This window comes from Manacus candei, unplaced genomic scaffold (assembly GCF_025592945.1).
Source record: "Manacus candei isolate 608988 ecotype Guabito, Panama unplaced genomic scaffold, ASM2559294v1 h1tg000159l, whole genome shotgun sequence".
Taxonomy (NCBI): Eukaryota; Metazoa; Chordata; class Aves; order Passeriformes; family Pipridae; genus Manacus; species Manacus candei.
The window spans coordinates 4,505,705-4,525,352 of NW_026138207.1; the positions used below are offsets into that span (position 1 = coordinate 4,505,705).

The 19,648-nt window shown below is 37.8% G+C and overlaps 1 protein-coding gene across 4 annotated transcripts in view; it reads right to left on the minus strand.

The window, feature by feature from the left end:
* Positions 1-17,546, minus strand: part of GCC2 (GRIP and coiled-coil domain containing 2) — a 30,171-nt gene extending 12,625 nt beyond the window's left edge. For 2 of the 4 annotated variants that reach the window (XM_051772726.1, XM_051772728.1), the window contains exons 1-16: positions 17,386-17,546; positions 14,474-14,536; positions 13,679-13,763; positions 12,287-12,354; positions 11,031-11,135; positions 7,794-10,265; positions 7,064-7,133; positions 6,277-6,377; positions 6,099-6,197; positions 4,992-5,111; positions 3,607-3,771; positions 3,214-3,318; positions 2,453-2,615; positions 1,837-1,937; positions 1,653-1,730; positions 842-979 (exon numbers count right to left, since the gene is read on the minus strand). In XM_051772726.1, the coding sequence (XP_051628686.1) occupies positions 842-979; positions 1,653-1,730; positions 1,837-1,937; positions 2,453-2,615; positions 3,214-3,318; positions 3,607-3,771; positions 4,992-5,111; positions 6,099-6,197; positions 6,277-6,377; positions 7,064-7,133; positions 7,794-10,265; positions 11,031-11,135; positions 12,287-12,354; positions 13,679-13,763; positions 14,474-14,536; positions 17,386-17,487 (4,035 nt within the window). In that variant the 5' untranslated portion in view covers positions 17,488-17,546. The remainder of the gene's footprint in view (positions 1-841; positions 980-1,652; positions 1,731-1,836; positions 1,938-2,452; positions 2,616-3,213; positions 3,319-3,606; positions 3,772-4,991; positions 5,112-6,098; positions 6,198-6,276; positions 6,378-7,063; positions 7,134-7,793; positions 10,266-11,030; positions 11,136-12,286; positions 12,355-13,678; positions 13,764-14,473; positions 14,537-17,385) is intronic. The other 2 variants (XM_051772727.1, XM_051772729.1) reach the window with 1 other exon arrangement.
* Positions 17,547-19,648: the final 2,102 nt, after the last annotated feature.

Below are 19,648 nucleotides of genomic sequence, written 5' to 3' on the forward strand. Positions count from 1 at the left end.
CTTTCAAGTACTCATGTTGTATTAATCTAGAAAGGCCACAGATGCACATTTTCTTTCTTGGATCTTAGGACAAGCTCATGGATTCAGTAGTCATCCCCAAGATAACTAAAATGCTCTCACCTTCAAAAGGAGGATTTTGGAAAGTTCAGCTATTACTGACCTGCAGGTTGCACACCTACCATACACCAGAGACCATAAAGTAGTACAGTAATCTCCATAAAGGCAGTCTGAACATAGCTGTCCTACTATATTTTGAATCTGTCTCCAATGCAAACACTACATTCTAGGAACATTTAACACAGTGCCATATGTACAAAACCCCCCATAAATAATAAAAAACCCTCAGCAATAGTGTAAGTTTTGCATGTAGTTCAGCTGCCAATTAAGAAGCTGCTCAGATTTCAGCATATTAAAAGGTGCTGGCAAATACATTTTTCACAGCTTTTTTTTTATTTCTTGAAGTAGTATCTGTGTTAGCTGGTTTTATATGAAGCAAATTATATTCCTTTTTTTTTGTTCTCCCCTTTTCTTTAGACTTCTCTTTTCCCTGAACATGTACTTGCTGATCATCTTAAATAAACTTCAACTCCTCACTATGACTACAAGGTTTTCCCTACTGGAAATATACATGTGCAGTCCAGATGTTCCACAAGTGATACATGACAACCAGGACACAGTCCTTTATACCACCACTCAATACCTTAAGCAGTGGGATAATTCCCAATTCTTGACAGACAAAAGGAGAAGAGTAAGGTCTGCAAAGTATTTTTAGAGAAGCAGACAGTGAGTGCAGTAAACCTCCCTTCTAAAGCCTCTAAGATTACTTCTCCCACTAGAGTACCTGGGCTGCTCTGCACTCTTCTTGCAGGGTTGCAATTTTTTGCTGGCAAGCACTCATCATACGCTGGTGTTGCTCCGAAGACGTTCGCAGCTGTTCCTGAACTTTATGCTTTTCTGATGTCAGCACAGCCACTTGAATCTGAAAAAGTCAATTGCAAACTGAACTATAACAAAAAGTTTTCTTCTCCAAGGGGACATGCCACTAAGACCATAGGATCTACTACAGTAATTCCTGCACAGAATTGGTGAAAATTAAAATCCAATAAAAATAGAATAAAAAATAGACATGGCTTACCATGTAATAATTTTTAATAAAATTATGTCGCTTAAAGAGACAATTCAAGATAAAATTATGATGGTGGTGTGGCAGCATTTAAGAAAGCCAGCCTCTCTCACTTCCCTGCTACTTTCATTACATTCAATTCCTATTCTGCCCAACTGACAAAATTTATACAGTCAGACAACACTTGAGATTTTTGCTATATGTTATGTTATTTTGTTTTTAAACTGAATAACTTCCATTTTTAAAGAATCATTTAAAAACATATCCCAGTTGCAAGCTTCAAACTCCATAGTCCTCTCCTTTGCTGGAAAGGGAAAGAGGAAAAAGACTGCAAATCTGTTTAAAGAAAGCCACAGGGAAAATATCTGGGGAAAGCAACAAAGAGACAAAACTAATTTAAGAAATGATAACCTAATAGTAAAAATAACACCTTTTTGTTCTTCAGCCTATATTCCATGTGCCTGTAAAAATCACACACTTATTACTTAAATGAGAAAACCTTACACTAAAAAAAAGTGAAGTTTCTTGCCTTATAGGCTTCCACTTGCTGTTGAGTGGCTTCCAATTCCCCTTTCAAGGATTCCTGCAACATTAGATGATCATTTTCCTGCAAGATAAAATTACACAAACCTCAGCAACTTAATTCAGCTACCAGCCTGTTTTTTAAAGTTAGTTTAAAAATGGAACACACAGTCATGAACATCGGGACTTACAGCTTGTTTTGAATCAGCCAGTTCTTTTTTGGTTTTTACTAGGAGTTGTTTTATCTTGGCATTTCTTTCCTCATCCTGTTGCATAGTTGACTGAAGGAATTCTAATGCAGAAAACAACAGTTTTATGCAAAGGAAACTTCCCCTCCTGCATTTCCTTAAAAATACTGAAAAATATTTAAGCAAATTCTGACAGATTCCTTAAGAGCTGCAAACAAGTAGCTTACAGTAAGCTTTGTCTAAGTTATCATAAAGATCTTCAAATAAATGAAATGGTTCTAAGACTTATATTTAAGGATAGGAAGAAATTAAATCTTAATTTCTAGTCAAGTTTTATGAATGTGATATATTAGGATGAAACCCATCACCAACATTCAGAACTTATGATTAACTTAATCAGGTAGGAAACAGTATATCAGGCAGGCAAATTGGCTTTTAACTGCTGAATACTGGATGATAAGCTAGTAAAGTTTCCTTAAAGTCAAAATTACTTTTCCAGTATAACTGTTTAGTATTCCCTGCAAACCTAACTCACTCATTGACTTGAAAAGTTGTTTCTGAATTTCATTTTTTACCATTACTGTACCATAGTGACTCTTGCTGTTTATAGTTTACTCACTTATTTCTTCCTGTAGGGTCTCTTGCTTCTGTTTCTGAATACTCGTTTCTTGCTCAAGATCTTCTATTTTACTGTCTTTATCAGTAATCTTCTGATTAAGTTCTTTTACCAGCCTTTCATAATCAGCTATTTCCATATCCATTAGTGTACTCTTTTGAGCATCCTGCAAGTTACACATGATGAAGGTAGAGCTTACAACTTGCTTTGTCTGCTAAGGCTTTTTAATTATATAAAAAACTATATTGCACATCTATATTTTTTCACAAAAATTTTTTCACTATCCATATCCACAAGCAACACCACCCATCCATCGTGTTTCCATATCCTCAGCAAATAATCTGTTTTCAGACAGTAACCAGAAGCTTTGAAAAACCTGTTTCTATCTTTTAAGTTTTATCAGTAGGTATTTTGTAGATATTAGTTTCTGTCAGTGTCAGTCATTAAAACAAGGGCAGTTTCTGAATAAAGCACTATACATGTACCCCAGACATCTAAATTCGCTTCCTATTTCTACCCAAGACAGGTCACATAACCCAAGTTAAAACAAACAAACAAAAATAAAAAATAAACCCATCAAAACCAAACCCAAAAGTACACGTCAGCTCTCCAGTACAAAACCAGGGGCAAAAGCTCTCACGTTTTCCCTTTTACACACCTCAGGCTTTAAAATCCTCAGAACAGAATGGGAGGACATTCAACACAGCAAGATAGGCCAAAATCTTTGGTAGTCCACTAAGCACTAACAAAGACACCAGCCCTACCTTTCTGGCCAGCTCTAGTTCTAACATAGTTTTCTGCAGATGTTTCTTTTCCTTCTGAAGTTGCATCTGAAGCTCCTCCATTTCTCGGAGAGCACCACTATGTTCCTGAAATTTAAATACTTCTCAGTTATACAGTCCAATTTCAAAATACATGTCAGCATCTGTTTATACTTATAGACACACATACACACTTAGGTTGTATAAAGATAATTCTTCCTTTTTTTTAGGAAATTACTAGGAACCAGAGAAAAATTCAAAATAGTTTTCAATAAACACAGTCAAGGAACACAAATGGAACTTGATCTATAAAAACACAAGTTACCAAGGTCTAACAGAAATCACATCCAGTGAAAGTAACGCTTCAGCCCATTCACTATCTCGACAAAGTACTACCTTTGTTTTCTGTTCTCTTAAAAGCCTTTCAGCTTCTAGTTCTTTGTCAGCCTTTGCCTTGGCTCTTTGCATCTCCAATATCTGAGTTTCCAGCAGCTTAGCATTATTTTGCAGTGTTTCAACACGAGCCAGGAGGTCTTCATTAGCAGAGCGTAATTGATCATGCTGAAATTGTAATCATGAAAAGATAAAAAACATAGCTGAATTTGTGTGTGATTTTGTCAGATAAGATATACACTCCTACAGCTCTTGTCCAGCTTAATTGTGTTAAATCAGATTAAGAAACAGGCTAAAACTAGGCTAAATTAAAGTCACTAGCACATTTTGATTATTTTGTTCAGAGTTAATTTGCCCAGCTTTCTGTATGATGGCTAGAATTAAAAGAAATCAGAAAAAAATATCTCCAAATTTATGCTTTCTGCAAGAATCACCTTCCTCTGGCAATAATACAACGTTTCAATACTTATTGTCCCACTCCAGATACAGGTGCTGTATTTATAAACAAATGATCATACTACTAACACCTAAAAAGATTGAACTGCAAGCCTTGATTGAACCACCAAGTCTTCCAAGAGATCATATCAGTACATAGTAAGAACTGTTACTTCTTAACAAACTTGAAAAATTCAATGCCTGCATAATCAGGCAGAATATAATTTCTTATATCTTCCTATGTTTCTCACTACTGGTTTGTATTTATAAGGAAATGGTGGCCTAGCTAAATCTTCAGTGTATGGGGCCTGGAATTTAAATCCTAAATACTAAACCCATTGCAGCCACCCTTGCAAAAATGTGTCTCACAGCTGCTTAATTACCATCTTAGACTCTTCTGAATGATACTATGGTACTCTACAATGCATCCTAAAGTCTCATCCTTGTGAAAAATGCAAAACACCATAATTAATTTAGTATGTTCAAATATTCTGTTGATTAAATAAATAAAAAAAAAAGAGAAAAAATACCCAAACCCACATTTTGTTGGAGAAACAGAAGAAAAACATTTCTCAGATAAAGGTTACTGCACTTCATGAGAAGTGTAGCTGTGCAATCAGAGAAATAGTGCAAGTTTGATACTTGCAGAAGAGTTTTATGTTTAAACAAACCCAGAGATAAACACTTGCTCTTTCCTGTAAGTTGACCTGGAGCAGATTAAACTCTTTCTACTGACAAAGCCAAACACCCTAGATATATTTACCTTTGTCATGGCCCAGGTAAGATATCAGATGTTGAAAAAGAACAAACAAACCACCCTGAATTACAAGTCACTATTCAAAATGGACTTAGGCTACGAAACAGTGCTAACAAGGACATGATTAAAACTTACACTCAATAGATAGGATTTTTACAGTAATCATCAATGGATCAGACCCACATACAGAACTGACCTGCTGGGATGACACCTGTAGCTGTCTTGTGAGGTCATCTATCTGACGTTCAAGATTATTTGCTCTGCCTTTTTCAGAATCCAGCTGTTCTCCTTGCTTATCATATTCCATCAAAAGATTCTTAACACATACAAACACAAAATCAAATATTTTTTACAATACACATATTGCATAAGCACATTCATCTCAGAGGCCTACTCATCTTCCTGATATTTCAGTGTATGAGTCGTCTTACTGCAACACCAGAAACATCACAATGAAATTAATGCTATTATTCCACTACAAACTCTGGGAAAAACCCTTTTCAGGCAATGAAATTCTGGAATAGTTCAGGTTGGAAGAGACCTCAGCAGGTCTACATTTGACCTTCTGCTTAAAGTAGGGTCAGCAGTGAGATCAAACCTGTAACTCAGACTTTAGTCCAACCAGGTCTTTCCAAGGATGGAGATGGCATCAGTCCTCTGGGCAACTTGTTCTAAAGCTCAAGCATCTCACAGGCTAAAAATGTTTATCCATGTATCCAGCTCTCATTTCAATTTAGGACTACTGTCTTATCCTGCACTACCATTTATAACCTGATTCTCTGTCCTTGATAATGTCTTTGGAGGTACTGGAAGGCTCCTATTATGTTCCTCCTCATAAGTCTTACGAGGAACAGCTTTCTCTTGTTGAAGCAATGCTGACTGTCACCTGCTTCTGCTTCATGTGCCCAGAGATATGCTCCCAGAGAAACATTAGTTCACGTCTTTATCACTTAAGGATTTTCAAACTGATCTTCAACTTTATGTACTTTGAAGAATTTGTCAGGATTTATGTTTTGCCTCAGCAACACATTGCTTAATGTCTGATGTCTGATGTATGATGCTAGATTCAAAAGGTTTAGAAACAGCATTCCAGTAGAAAGCAAGTGCCTTCTTTTCTTCTGACAGCAGTCAAGTCCATTACTAGAACCTTACATTTCTTGATTTTGGTATCCAACTGCACTGACACAATTTCTTTTGCCAAACATAGTTGTGCAAATAAATAGCAATAAATATCCAGGCTAGGCTTCAACACCAAAGTATTTTCTTACAGTTAACTGTCTTGCAAATGCAGTACTATTCTTACCTTATAGCTTTCAGCTCCTTGAATAACGTCTTTCATTGAAGCAGACAACTGATCTTTTTCTGATCGAACCAACTCCAATTCTTCGTTCAGAGCTTGCATCTTATTAAAAAGAAGCTGTGTCATTAAAACAGAACCCCACATGCAGAATGTTCTTCATATTAGGAAACAGTTAGGGTACCTCTTTTCGGCTGGCATCTAATTCCTTTTTTGCTTTCACAGCAACCACCTTAATTTTATTTAGCTTCTCTCCTTTTTCTGCAGATTCTTTTTCCAGCCTCCCTAAAATAAATAAATAAGAAAATTAAAAAAATACACCTTTCTATTTCTTCCCAAGAAATGAAAAGAAATGAAATTCAATTAGAACAAAAATATCAGCATGAATTTAAAACCAAACAAAATATAAAGGGGAGATGTTCAAGTGTTTGATTCAGTTAAACATTTAAATTTAATTTCAAGCTAAAACATGGACACAGACAGCTTAGGGACAATCTTTCCCTGTTTCAGAGGCTTTCCATCACAGTTAACATTAAGAGCCATATTCCTGTCTACTTCTACATAAATTTTAACAACTCAGGACCATTTTCTTGCTAATGTGTTGGGATAACTGCAGTGAGGCAAGAGTAGTTTTCGTGAAGTATTGTTTCCTTCTCCTCTTGGCAGCCTTAGGAATTCTTATTCACACACTTCTCATATTTAAAAAATAAAGATTAAATCCACTACACTGTTTATAGCCAGACGTACACAGGAAGAAAAAGCCTTAAGAAATATCATATCGTATCCAACTTAAAATTGCTAACAATATTTTAAATCTCTAGTGGAAGGAATAGCTTCCTAGTAGGAAGCTGCACTGATATGTACTTCCCCATCTTCCTTGGCTTGTAGGAAATACAGGACAATTATGAAAAGAAAAACTAACAATCCAAAGAACCCAAACCATTTATATAAGAGAACAGTGAGAAAGATACCAATTTTTTCTTGAAGTTCTGCTACTGAAGACTGTTGATCAGTTTTCTCAGTCATTGTCTCCATCAAATTCTGTATTATAAACAAAGACATAAAAAGTATTACAAAAATTTCTTTGTGATATCTCTTTTTTCCCTAACAAGCCATCAGAAGTTCCAGCTACAGCTAAAACTGTCTACATTCATACTACCAAGAAAGTCTTTAAGAGAAATTTTGTTGAAAGCATAGTTACTTGAAAGCAAAACATTCCAACATTTTAACAGTTGCTTTCCATTCTGTCCAAGGACAAAAAATGGGAGACCATTAACTCTGCAGCTGTCAGTTTTACACAGCCAGCAATTCCCATGACCTGAAGTTAGGAGTATCTAATGCAGATCAAGCAGAAGTTTTGTTTGAGATGGAGTCATAGAAAGTAAGAGGTGAAAAATGATGAAGTCAGTTAGTCCATCTAGTCAAATGATCGCTTTGAGGGCTATTGATAGGAACAAAGGTTCAAGTACAAGTAACTTTTGTCAAAAAAAAAATTATGATTGGTTTTGTTTCTTTTTTTTTTTTTTCAGGGGGAGGGAGGTGACTTTGAGGTGCTAGATGGGCTTTCCAGAAGGGGAACTCACTTTCAGGCCAAGGGGAAAAAAAATAAAAGAAGAAAAGAGAGAATTGAAAGTATTTTTTGAACCTTAATTCTGAAGACTTTAGAGGTTTAGTCTGTATACTTCAATAACAAAATATAACCTTTAGAGAACTCAGTTCGTCTTTCACATTTCTAAGTTCAGTTTCCTTTTGTTCCAGAATGCAACTTAAGTCGTCTTTTTTTTCTGATCCTTTTTCCTGTTCTTGCATTGGACTTTCATAAAAAGCAAGTTTTTGAGTGATCTCTTCAATATTAGCTAAAAGATCTTGATTTTCAATCCTTGTTTTCTCACTGGCATTCTTCAGCTCCTGAATATCATGCTGAAGAGCTTCCTTTTCAGACAATACTCCTTCCAGTTCCTCTCTCAAGAGAGCCTTTTCTTTTTCAAAATCCTGAATCAGGGATCTGTGTTCTCTATATTGAGCAGCATGTTCTTCCTCTAGTCTCTCAACTTCCCGCTGCAAATGAATTACTTCCTCCTCATTTTGTAGAGCAAGGCACTGCTTTTCTTTAATTTTTGACAGGCATTCATTTGCAATTTTTAACAAGTTTAAAGAATCATATTCTTCATTAGAATCTGAAATGTCGGACCCCATTTTCTCAACTAGGTGGTACAGCTGAGTTCTTACAAGGGACGTGTGCCTTTGTTCATTTTCAAGTAATGTTGATACATGGTCTTTTTCTGCAGTCATCATTTGTAGTTTCTTTTCTAAGTTTTCAGACTGCTCTTTCAACACTGACCAACCATCTTTTTCAGATGTAATCTTTCCCAGCTCTTCACTTAATTCACCTTTTTCCTGAATGATTTTCTTATTTTCCTCATGAAGAGTATACACTTCAGATGAAAGCTGCTCTCTATCATGTACCAGAGATTCAATCTGTTTTTCCAGTTGCTCTAGCATTTGAGCATTTTCAGTCTTTGTAGTTAAAGCTTCATTCAGTCTCTCTGTTAATTCCTCTACCTTTTTTGTCAGGTCATTATTATTCTGGTTAGCAACATCTACTTCTTGCTGAAGTTCCTGAATTTTAACTTGTTCTTGCTTGCACCTTTCCTGAAGGGTTTCTCTCTCTTCACCCAAACATTTTACATCATTTAAAATATCCTTGTTTTGATCAGTAAGAGCAACTATCTTCTCTTCCAGTTCTTTTACAGTAATCTCTTTTTGGTTGATGGAGCTTCTTATTGCGTTATTGTCCTCCTGAAGACTAACAATTTTGCATTTAAGTTCTTCTATCTCTAGCTGATTAGATGGCAATTTTTCTATTTCTTCCTGGAGGCGATTTACAGTTTCAAGAAGAACATCCCTTTCATTGAAAGCAGCTCGGAGTTTCTGTTGCAGTTGACTGACATCAGAAGCTTGCTGTTGTTTCATTGATTCAAACTCCTGGCTGATCTTTCCAGCAGATTCGCCTAGCTCAGCCTGGAGAGTTTCCATTGTTTCTCTCAGGCTATTGTAATTGGACACTGCTTCTTCTTTCTCCTGAGTTAGCTTTTTAAGTTGTTCTCTAAGTTCCTGTATTTCAAAAACTAATACCATCTTTTCTTTTTCAGAACTAGATAATAAAGTTTCATTTAATTCAGAAATTTCTGTCTTGTGTTGCTCTTTCAGAGTTTGAATCTCTAATTTATGCTCTTCTACATCAGCTTCATAGTGCTGTCTTGCTGCTTTAAGCTCCAATTTTAGTTTTTCTATTACACAGCAGTAATCTTCTTTAGCAAGCTGCAATTCATTTATCTTAAAGTCCAAATCTTCCCGCTCGTGAAAGTACTCATCCTTTATGCGATGGATTTCCTCCTCCAGCTTTAGTTTGACATTGCTCATGTAAGTTAACTCATCCTTTAATATACTATGTTGGGACTGGAGTTCTTCTAAACTATGCTCCAGGTACCTAACCTTTGCTTCCATTTTTGCTTCTACATAAGGTTCTTCTGGTGTATCTGCAATATCTATCTTGTTTTCTACATTTTTATTTAAGACTTCTCTCAGCTGCTCCAAGTCGTATTCGCGCTGGTCAGTATGACAATGCATTTCATCCTTTGCATTTTTCTCTGCCAAATTGTGCTGTAACTCATTTATTTCATTTTGCTTTTCTTCATTTTCTTTAGATGATATTTCAATCCGATGCATCAATTCTGACACCTCTTCCTGATGGGCAATTTTTAATTTTTTAAGTTCTTCATTCAGATTTTTTATTTCATTATGGTAACATTGAGAGTTGTTTTTAATAGTTTCTTGCAGACTTGTCACTTCTTTGGTTTTGTCTTCACTCACAGTTTCCAACTGCTTGCTCAGACACAAAATTTGCTCCTCATAGGTAGATTTCATTCTCTGGACATCATCTTGTAATCTTGTAACTTCTTTTTGACTGTCACTATGACGTTCAACCTGTTCCATCAGCTCCATTTGTTTTTTCACTTGTTCATCTAATTCCATTTTCAGCTTTTTTAAATCCTCATTGTGCTTGCATTGTGCATTTGCTAATTCACACTTCAAAGCTTTTATTTCTTCCAGAGAGTCAATACTTGATTGTTCCAGTATTTTCTGCAATTCTTCTGTCTTAGCCACTGCAGCCTGAACAAACAAAGAAGTTATTAAATACTGGTTATTTAGCATACAGAATTTTCAAATGAACTGTTTACAATAACAAATTAGAAAATATAGGAGTCCTTAGTCTTAAAAATTGCTATAGTTTTTAAATATCTAACTATATTAAGACAATTCAAACACTACAGAGTACAAGAACATTTGCAGAATGAGAAAGGAAAACTACATCCTAAATCATGTTTACCAGAATAATTTCACAAAATGTTCAGAACAGACTTCAGCTTTAGCAATTATCCTGATAACATATTAAAGATCAAATTACTTTTAGTACATCAAATTCAAGTATCTGGAATATAACATTCTTCATCAATCGCATGCAATTCACTCTTCATTTTATTACTAATTGAGATTATTGATATAAGATAGGTGCCTTGGCTGACAGGCTCCTTCTCATGAATATCTAAATGTAAACCTCATATCTCCCATGGAAAGACAGAGCTGAATGATTGAAGCCATAACATATGTAGGCTGCTAATGCAGAGACTGAATTCTTTTTGCAGGTGTGGATCTAGACGATGTATATATGAATTTCATATTTATTACTACAGATTAGGGGGTACAGAGAAAATATGCTTTAATATACGAAGCCTTTAGATCTTTTTAGATTTTTTAAAAGATCGAACACAGGTAAGTGAAGAAAAAGGTCAAAATTAAAAAAACACAACAAGCAAACCTAGAAAATAAACAGAATTCTGAAATATTTTTGTAATATTCCATGGCTCATTTCAGTACCTCCCCTTCTTGCTTTATTTGAATATTTTCTTTTCTCAGAGCAATGCACTGCTGCTGACTTTCAGCTTTTTCCAGAAGTACAACGTCCAGTCTTTCTGTGAGAGCCTAATATTAAAAGAGAAACATCACTGAAAGAGGGGTTTGTTAACAATGGAAACAATGATTTCTGAAAAATGTAGGAACTCACATATTGATTATGACCCCTTTTGTCAGTTAAACACATCAGTCTGATTTTAAAAATTACTTTCAGCCCAAATAAGACTGATATGAAATAGGTAGACTAAAACAATGATGTTGGTTCTGTTAAAAATCCTACTTGTGATCAGCTAATCACCAGGTGGTGGTGGGGAAGTTTGCCTTCTGTAGAAATGTCCCTCCAAATTATTCAAAACGATTCTCCAACTGATAAAGTCCTCCTCACTACCAATTTTTACTTTTGTAAGCTATGACCCTTACATTGAAAATGACATGTTCTTGCCACATCAAAACTATTTGAGTTACTGTCCTAAAAGTACTTCTTGTGACATGCAACTTTAATTATGTATTTCTAATCTCATCAAATGACTGGCCCAGAAGTTTTCTAAATGGCTGAAGTCTTTCTGCAATGATCACTCCAAAATAAACAAAAGCCTGTCTAACCAGCTACACAAGGAAAAAGTCTTGCTGGGGACATTTACAGAATTGTTTGGGTGGGAAGGGACCTTCAAAGGTGATCCAGTCCAAACCCGCTGCAATAAGCAGGGAGTATCTTCAACTCCATCAGGTTGCTCAGAGCCTTGTCCAACCTGACTTTGAATGTTTCCAGAGATGGGGCATCTGCCACCTCTCTGGGCAACCTTTTCCAGTGTTTCACCAACCTCCCTGCAAAAAGCTTCTTCCTTGTATCTAATCTAAATTGACCCTCCTTTTGTTTAAAACCATTGCCTCTTGTCCTATCACAAAAGGCCCTGCTGAAAAGTTTGTCCCCATCTTATAAGCCCCCTTCAAGTACTGAAGGGCCATGATAAGTTCTCCCTGGAAATTGTACTATTCTGTATAATTCCTCACAGAGCCAATAGGATTTATGACAAGTGGAGGAAGGACTTGGGGGGAGGAGGGAAAAAAAAAAAAAAAGGTTTTAGGAAGTGTCTTATATTCCTGAAAATTGATTCCATGCAATTTAAATAACAGTTTTAAAGCTATTTACCAAATTATTTCTGTGGATTTATTTCAGCTAACTTTATGTAATACAGTAGAAACCCATTACATATTCCTACCTGAATAATATCATCAGCTCCTGCAGTAGCTGCTTTAGATCTGAGTTCTTCAATCTCTTTCTCCAGTTCTCAAAAAAGCAAAGAAATTTCACAGCATGAATTGATGCTCCATCACAGTAGCAAATCTCTAGGAAATCCTAGTAAATCTAGTGCCTAACAACACTTCTGTTCAAATCAGAGATATCTTTTACTTCATCAATTTTTATTTGTTACTGAGTGATAGAAAGGACTAATGGAAAGAGAACAAATATTCAGTATTACTTCTCCAGTTCTGACACTGAGCATTGTTTTCTGAGGAAGTGGAACTTCCTTGTTTGGACAGAGGGACAACAGACAGAAATTCTTTTTCTTCATCTTACCTTCTATTTCATGATCAATTTAAGCCAGAGGAAAGATACTCAGTACCTACTGGTTCTCTGAACATGGCAGCAGGCAGAAAAACAAGATCTTATGAATAACCCCACTGAGGAAAAGCCTGGTATAGCCCATCCCTATATCCTTATTGTTTCACTGGGCAGCTACCAGCAGTCAGCATAATTAATTAATTGTAATTCCAAACAAGGGGAAGTGACACGAGTCTGAGTAGTGGACCACTGGAGGAAAGGGGACAGCAGAGCAGAGAAGGGCAGCACATGACAGTACAGATTTACACAGGATACTTTTAGATGGTTAACATAATATTTTGATTTGTGTGGTTTAAATTTCTTGTTATAGCAGCAGATCATAGAATCATAGAATCAGCCAGGTTGGATGGGACCTCTGAGATCATCAAGTCCAACCCTTGATCCACTACCACTGTGGTTACTAGACTATGGTACTAAGTGCCACATCCAGTCTCATCTTAAAAACCTCCAGGGACAGAGAATCCACCACTTCCCTGGGCAGCCCATTCCAGTGCCTGATTACTCTCTCTGTAAAAAATTTCTTCCTAATATCTAACCTAAACCTGATTAAATATAAAGTAGCTAACTATCTTAAAGAAGCCATTGTGCTCTACAACAGTACTAATTATGCAAAAAACTATCACAGACATTTCCCCTTCCATGTGCTTCCTGAAAAGCAACAGCTATTTATCCCTGAACCAATATGGGGAACAGACAATGACATGTCCTACTGCAACTTTTACACAAGCTACACTGTTCCATCATGTCCATACTGCCAGATCAAAATTAATTTAATATCTGACAAAAGCAATGCTTCTTTTTCTTCCCATTCTTACTCAAAGGACTTCAGACTCTACTCATCCACAATAAACAGTGAAACTGCAGAAAAAAAAATCTAGGATATTTGTCTAGAATTTAAATCTACCTATAAAAAACATGCAGTGATATTAGAAAAGGTAAGATAGTACCAAGCATTAAGGCAGAAATTGTTCTCTTTCCAGTAAGGTACCTGTACATCTTGACTTCACTTTCTGCATAAGCATCATCTGCTTTTTTGCAAACTTAATGAGGTCTTCTTTGGGCAATGTGTCCAGCTGTAAAAAAGTACATATTAGAGAAATCAGTTTTCTCTAACCCAGACATTAACAGAAACAGGGCATTTTAACATTTGACTTCCAAGAAGCTGAATTTTAGGGCAAGAAACTCTTACCATGCATATGCAAGAAGAGTAACAGTCCAAGTTACTGCCGTTCTGTCATCCAATTCTGTTATTCTAAGTGCAATAACAGAAACTACTCCTAATTGTATACTTTTCTGAAATAATTCTGGAGCACAGAATCGGGCAGCATCAGTTAGAGAGGAAAACTCAGTTGGGAAGGATTACAATTCAGTAATATAATTTGAATAATATTTTGAAAATAGCATGCTGTCCTAATATTGCCATTTTTTAAATTTACTTCCAACATATGCTAAGATGTGTGTGACCATTGTGAAACAGACTACTGCCAAAACTGGATGTTATTAATAATTTATCAAATATAACAGAAGGGAGCTAGGGAATGGAGCTAGGGAATTGGATTTTGGGGCTATCTCAAACCATGACAGGAACATATAAAGAAGAGATTTTTTTCCTCGTGTTTTCCAAGACACCTTATCCTAGTGTTTATAAATCAATTTTTCCTGTCTAGAAGACAGGAAACGTTAAAAATACCTTTATGTCTTCGTAAGTCACAGCTTGCATGCTAAGCTGTAACTCTTTCAACTATTGCTATCCAAATAAATTAAATTTTTGAGGACTGATTACCTTTGATTTGCCTGATCCTGGTGTGCCAGAAGACGCCACCATCTCCGGCCCAGCATCTTGAACCTATAAAAAATAAAGTACAATCTGCAGTAACTAACTTTTTAATGTAAAATTACTTAAGGAGCTAATTGAAAGTCTTCAAACACTGAGAATAACTGAATATAGTGAGAGCACAAGAAAAAAATTAAAATAAAATTTAAAACCAATATATATTTGTAGGACTAGTCAGAAGCATAATGGAAAAGAGATACCACGATTACTAGAACAGCAGAATAGAAAAATCTCGATGTGCAAACCGCTATGATCTAATGATTCCATTACTGAATTGACATCTAGAGTTGATACAGCACTGAAAAATAATTTTATTTACAAGTAGCTTAAAAAGTGTGACTCACTATCTCATTCTTAAAAGAGACATTAAAAAAAAGGCATGAACAAAAAAAAACTTGTAGAGGGGCTGCAGTTAAATCAAACTTTGGGAAGTTTTGAACCACATAAAGTCCTAATATTTTATTTTGTTTCTTAAACACATTGGTTATTGCTAAAATTGTTGGCCTAACAAATTACATTTGAAAAGACTCTGCAAAGTTAGGACTCTTTTAAACCCCGAATTATAACTCCCCCTTTTGTTTCTGTTTTTAAACATACTAGTTACTGCTAGAATTGCTGGCCTGACAAATGTATCTGAAAAAGCTCACTAATTCTGGGCTCCCTATTCCTAACAAATTCATAATGCCTTCTACTGTAAACTTCCACAGATCTAATCTGTGGGACTCTGTTATTTTACTGTGATTTATATGAGATACGTTTGCATATGATCAACAACATGAAGAAACATATATAGCCATGATGGTGCGAAAGAAAATGGAACAGACACTTCCAATATATTAAGGGTAGCATTTCCAAGTTTTGATCTTTACCCTGCTTCTTCCTTCATACTATCATATGTGCATGAGTATGAAAGTGAAGAGGCATATGTATATATATAAATATTTGTATTTTTACATATCTACATGTTTGTGTGTGTGTGTACGTGTACACACACACCTTCACTTTTATTTTGCTATTTTCTTTATTCTGCCAAAAAAACCAAAACCCTTATAGTAGAAACTAAGGAAAAACTAAACTGGATCTGAACACTATGAGAATGGAGAATCACTAACAATTTAGGGGGAAGAGGTGATACAGATAATAAAAAGGATCATCATTAGAAATATAAGTTCAAGTACAGGCCAAGGACAAAGGCAGTTATACATGTGATGTATGTATCACATGGGCCAAAAGGGGTTTTTTTTTCAGATGGCAAAAGCAAACTTATTAAAAAATAATGTGCCCATTAAATATAAATACAGCACTAAAAAAAGCTATAAGGTTTAAGTTTCATATTCTCTTGGTATATAAAACTTTGTTAATAGTTACACTCAATATTTCAGCAGTGCAATTAGCAAAACACTGTCACTACAAGCAGTCACTGTCACTAGACAGCATAATTAAGTATAGCAAACCACATGTGCTGTTTAGAAAATAACAGCTCATGTCTCTCCATACTACAGCAAGGTCAGATGAATTTTTTCTCACAATATTTTTACTCTTCTTTAAGCTAATACATACAGAGGCAGAACCATATATTGTGTAAAACAACACATCCAGTTTTGCTGTTCTGGTAACAGAACCCAGAAGCAGTTCACGTAAAGGGCTTCACCCATTTGAAACAGAACAACAAGGAAGATGAACTGCTAAAAGACCCTAAACTTCTCATTGATTAGGTGCATCCAAGCTGCAAGTCAGCAGACAGTAAGTACTCTTTTAAGCCCAACACTGAATCCTGCAAGGATTTTTAAGTTTCTAGTCCACTATTCTGAAACCAGGGTATGCTTCCATACTTTACTGATATCTATCTATCTATCTACATTCTTTTTTTTTTATTTCAAGCCTACTTGATCTACTCTAAGCTGTTTCCATGCCACACTTCAACATGTTCTATGTATTTTAACTGCTATCTGTCCCTCACTTTTGCAATAGCTTAACACAGAAAAAAAGCCTTAGAAAGCCTAACCAATGCATAAATGCAATATATTAGTCTTTGCTGTGAACTGTGGCAGTAATGACCATTACAAACAGCAATTTTCTGAGCAGTGTACAAATACTAAGCATCACCAACTCTAAGCATACCAAGTCACATCGAAACACTTTTTGAATTGTGATTGCTTCAACAGCGGCACTGAACCTCCATTAGAACGTGAGCAGCTTGGATATTACCAGTAGAGTCAATTTAATGCATGAACTTTAAACTTTTCTGTGCTGTATTTGGATTTGCCTGGGTGTTTATGAAAGCTACACTAGATACAGACGCTTCAGTGATTTATTTGCTTGTGTTGGTAGGTATTTCACCGCTGAGGTAGTGTTAACACACCGGGTCACCGCAGTGGAACAGGAGCCCCTGTTGGCCCGCGGGTGCTCTCACAGAGCAAACACTCGGCGCACCCGCCGTGTCACTGAGCGTCACTGCCCTGGAGCCAGCACCGCCTGCTCTCCCCCGACCCGGACAACAGCGCGACGTCCCCACCCCGTAAGCAGGAGGGGCACTGAGCAACCCCTTGTAGCCCGCACCGGCGCTCGCATTTCCGCAGGGCAGGGCCGGAGCGCCCCTTCCCACCCTGGCCCGGGCGGGCCCCGCACAGCTGCCGCCCACTGGGGCAGCGAGGAGGCGAAGCAAGGGCCCACGGGCTTCCCCGCCCGTCACTGCGGGCAGGGACCCCGTGGAGGGGGAGGCGGAGGAGAAGGGGCTGGTCCTCACCCTCCCCGGCCCCGCCGCGCTGCACCCCAAGGTCACACACGGCCCCCCTCCCCACCCGCTCCGGCTCCCGTTCCCCCCCGAGGGCCCCGCGCCCCCTCTCCCCCAGCCGCGTTACCTCCATGGCGGGGCCGGCCGGCGGCAGGAGCGGGCAGGTCGCGGCGCTGCAGCCGCTGTCAGCGCCGCTACATCCTCCCCGGCCCGCTTCCGCCTCCGTCATCCCGGCACGCCGGGAACGCGGCTCCCGGCCCGCTGCGCTCCGCGTCCGTCACCGAGCACCGCCCCGGGGGCGGGCGGGGGCCCGAGCTGGGGCTGGTGCTGTGCCGGGGCACGGCTGTGCATGGCTGGGTGCCCTGGCGGCCGGACGTGAACTGGGAAGCGCAGGTAACGCTGGCGAGATCATGTTCTCCGCCTCATAAAAGCGGCACGGGGATACGGCTACACCACCACTGTAACTCGCCCTTCCCTGTTCCTGAAGGGCTCCTGAGGGGAACACGGTGCTGCAGACGGGAGTGTCTCTCGCTGTCACCGTCGGGAGAACATGACGTGAAGAGCGAAGTGCTCAGGCAGAAGCTTGACGATTCAAGACCCTGTTTTTAATATCTTGATGGAAGCACAGAGTGATTAAGTTGTTTATCAAGTAAATGCGGCGGGTGACAAGAGGATGGTACCAGACTCTTTTCGGTGGTGCCCAGCCACAGGACAAGGAGCAATGGCCAGAAACTAAAATACAAGAAGTTTCACCTCAACATGAGGAAGAACTTTACACTGAGGGTGGCAGAGCACTGGAATAGGCTGCCCAGGGAGGTTGTGGAGTCTCCTCCTTTGAAGGCATTCCAAACCCACTGGGATGTGTTCCTGTATAACCTGTTCTAGGTGACCCTGCCTTTGCAGGAAGGTTAGATTAGATGATCCCCAGAGGTCCCTTCCAACACTGTGTTCTGTCATTCTGTAAATTTAAAAACGAAGGTGAAGGACTTCCAGAGCAATTAGCAGAAGCCAGATATTATGGCTTGTAGTTAAGTGTTTTTTAAGAGACATTTCTTATGCCAGTTTTGGTAGGTATTTGAGGGAATTGATAACTACTTTAAAGGGTGCACATTTTTCATTGTAATCATGCATGCACTTTGGTAGTGCCTGAATTATTTTTCACATTTCATGATAAGTAATTGATTTTTAATGAGAAGTTGCCTGAGAGAAACAATTTAGGCATATTTATGGTTCACTGGATAAATACTGAATATCACCAAATTAATTATAATGTCATGAGAGAATATCTATTTTAATTTAAAAAATGAGAGTCATGTTAGTCAAAGTGCTGCTCTCAGAAGAAGAATTTACATTTTTCCAAGTCCGCTTACAGTCATTCTTTTAAATTTCAAATGGCAACTAATGCCAAAAGACAGAAAGGTTTTTCACATATACCTCAGAAATTGTTTCCTTTTTTCTTTTCCCCCTCCAATGCATTCACTGTACATTATATATATTTACTGTGTATTGTAATCTATGCAGGTACACAACTGTGCCAGGAACATATGGTTCCATGGTCACACAGGTTGCTGGCGAGGAACAGGTGTCCCTAACCAAACAGCAAGAAGCTGTTTTTTCATTACTTCTGTTACACTTTTTAGAAGCTTCATAGGGCATTGAACAGGTTAATTCTTCCTTTCCCCTTCCCCTTTGGGATACTCTGAACCGAGTACCTACACCTGTGCTGCCATGATCTAACATGGCTGTTTGACACAATTTCAAGAAGACTGTTTCTAGATACAGTCCTTCCAAACCCATTCTTAGCTAAAGCTTTTCTACCAAACTATGGAAAACCCTAGAGAAAACAATGTTTCATGCAAATTTGCTCCTTCCATCTGTCCTCAGAAAATATGTATTATAATCCAGCTCTTGGGTCATCTCATGTCTTAGCCTATAAAGAAATTGATTTTGGAGACAATCCAAGGCAGAGAGAAAAGAGTTTTCAGATGTATTTGTACTGAAGACTGGCTCACTCATCCCAGGCTTTTTGGGGATTCTGACTGGGCACTACTCATCCCCACCGTTCCCTGTTCCTGTGAGACAAGTACTTGACAGAGACAGGCCAGTTCTCCCCTCCCACCCCCCTCCATTTTGTGCAATAAAATTTATGTATATTTAATGTTTGAGATTGTCTTGACAGTCTTTTGTTCTGGTCCTGAATTGCAAAAGCAAGTGCAAAGCATCCTGATTAGGGAATGGTACAAAAATTAAAAAAAGTTTCTAGAATAACTAGAAGAAAAAAGATTGAGAATTTTGACTTTGATTGTTTCGGTTTGTTACAATAAACTATACATTGCTCCATATTTTGTGGGGAAAACGTGTCAATTTGTACCTGCAATAGTCTTACATAG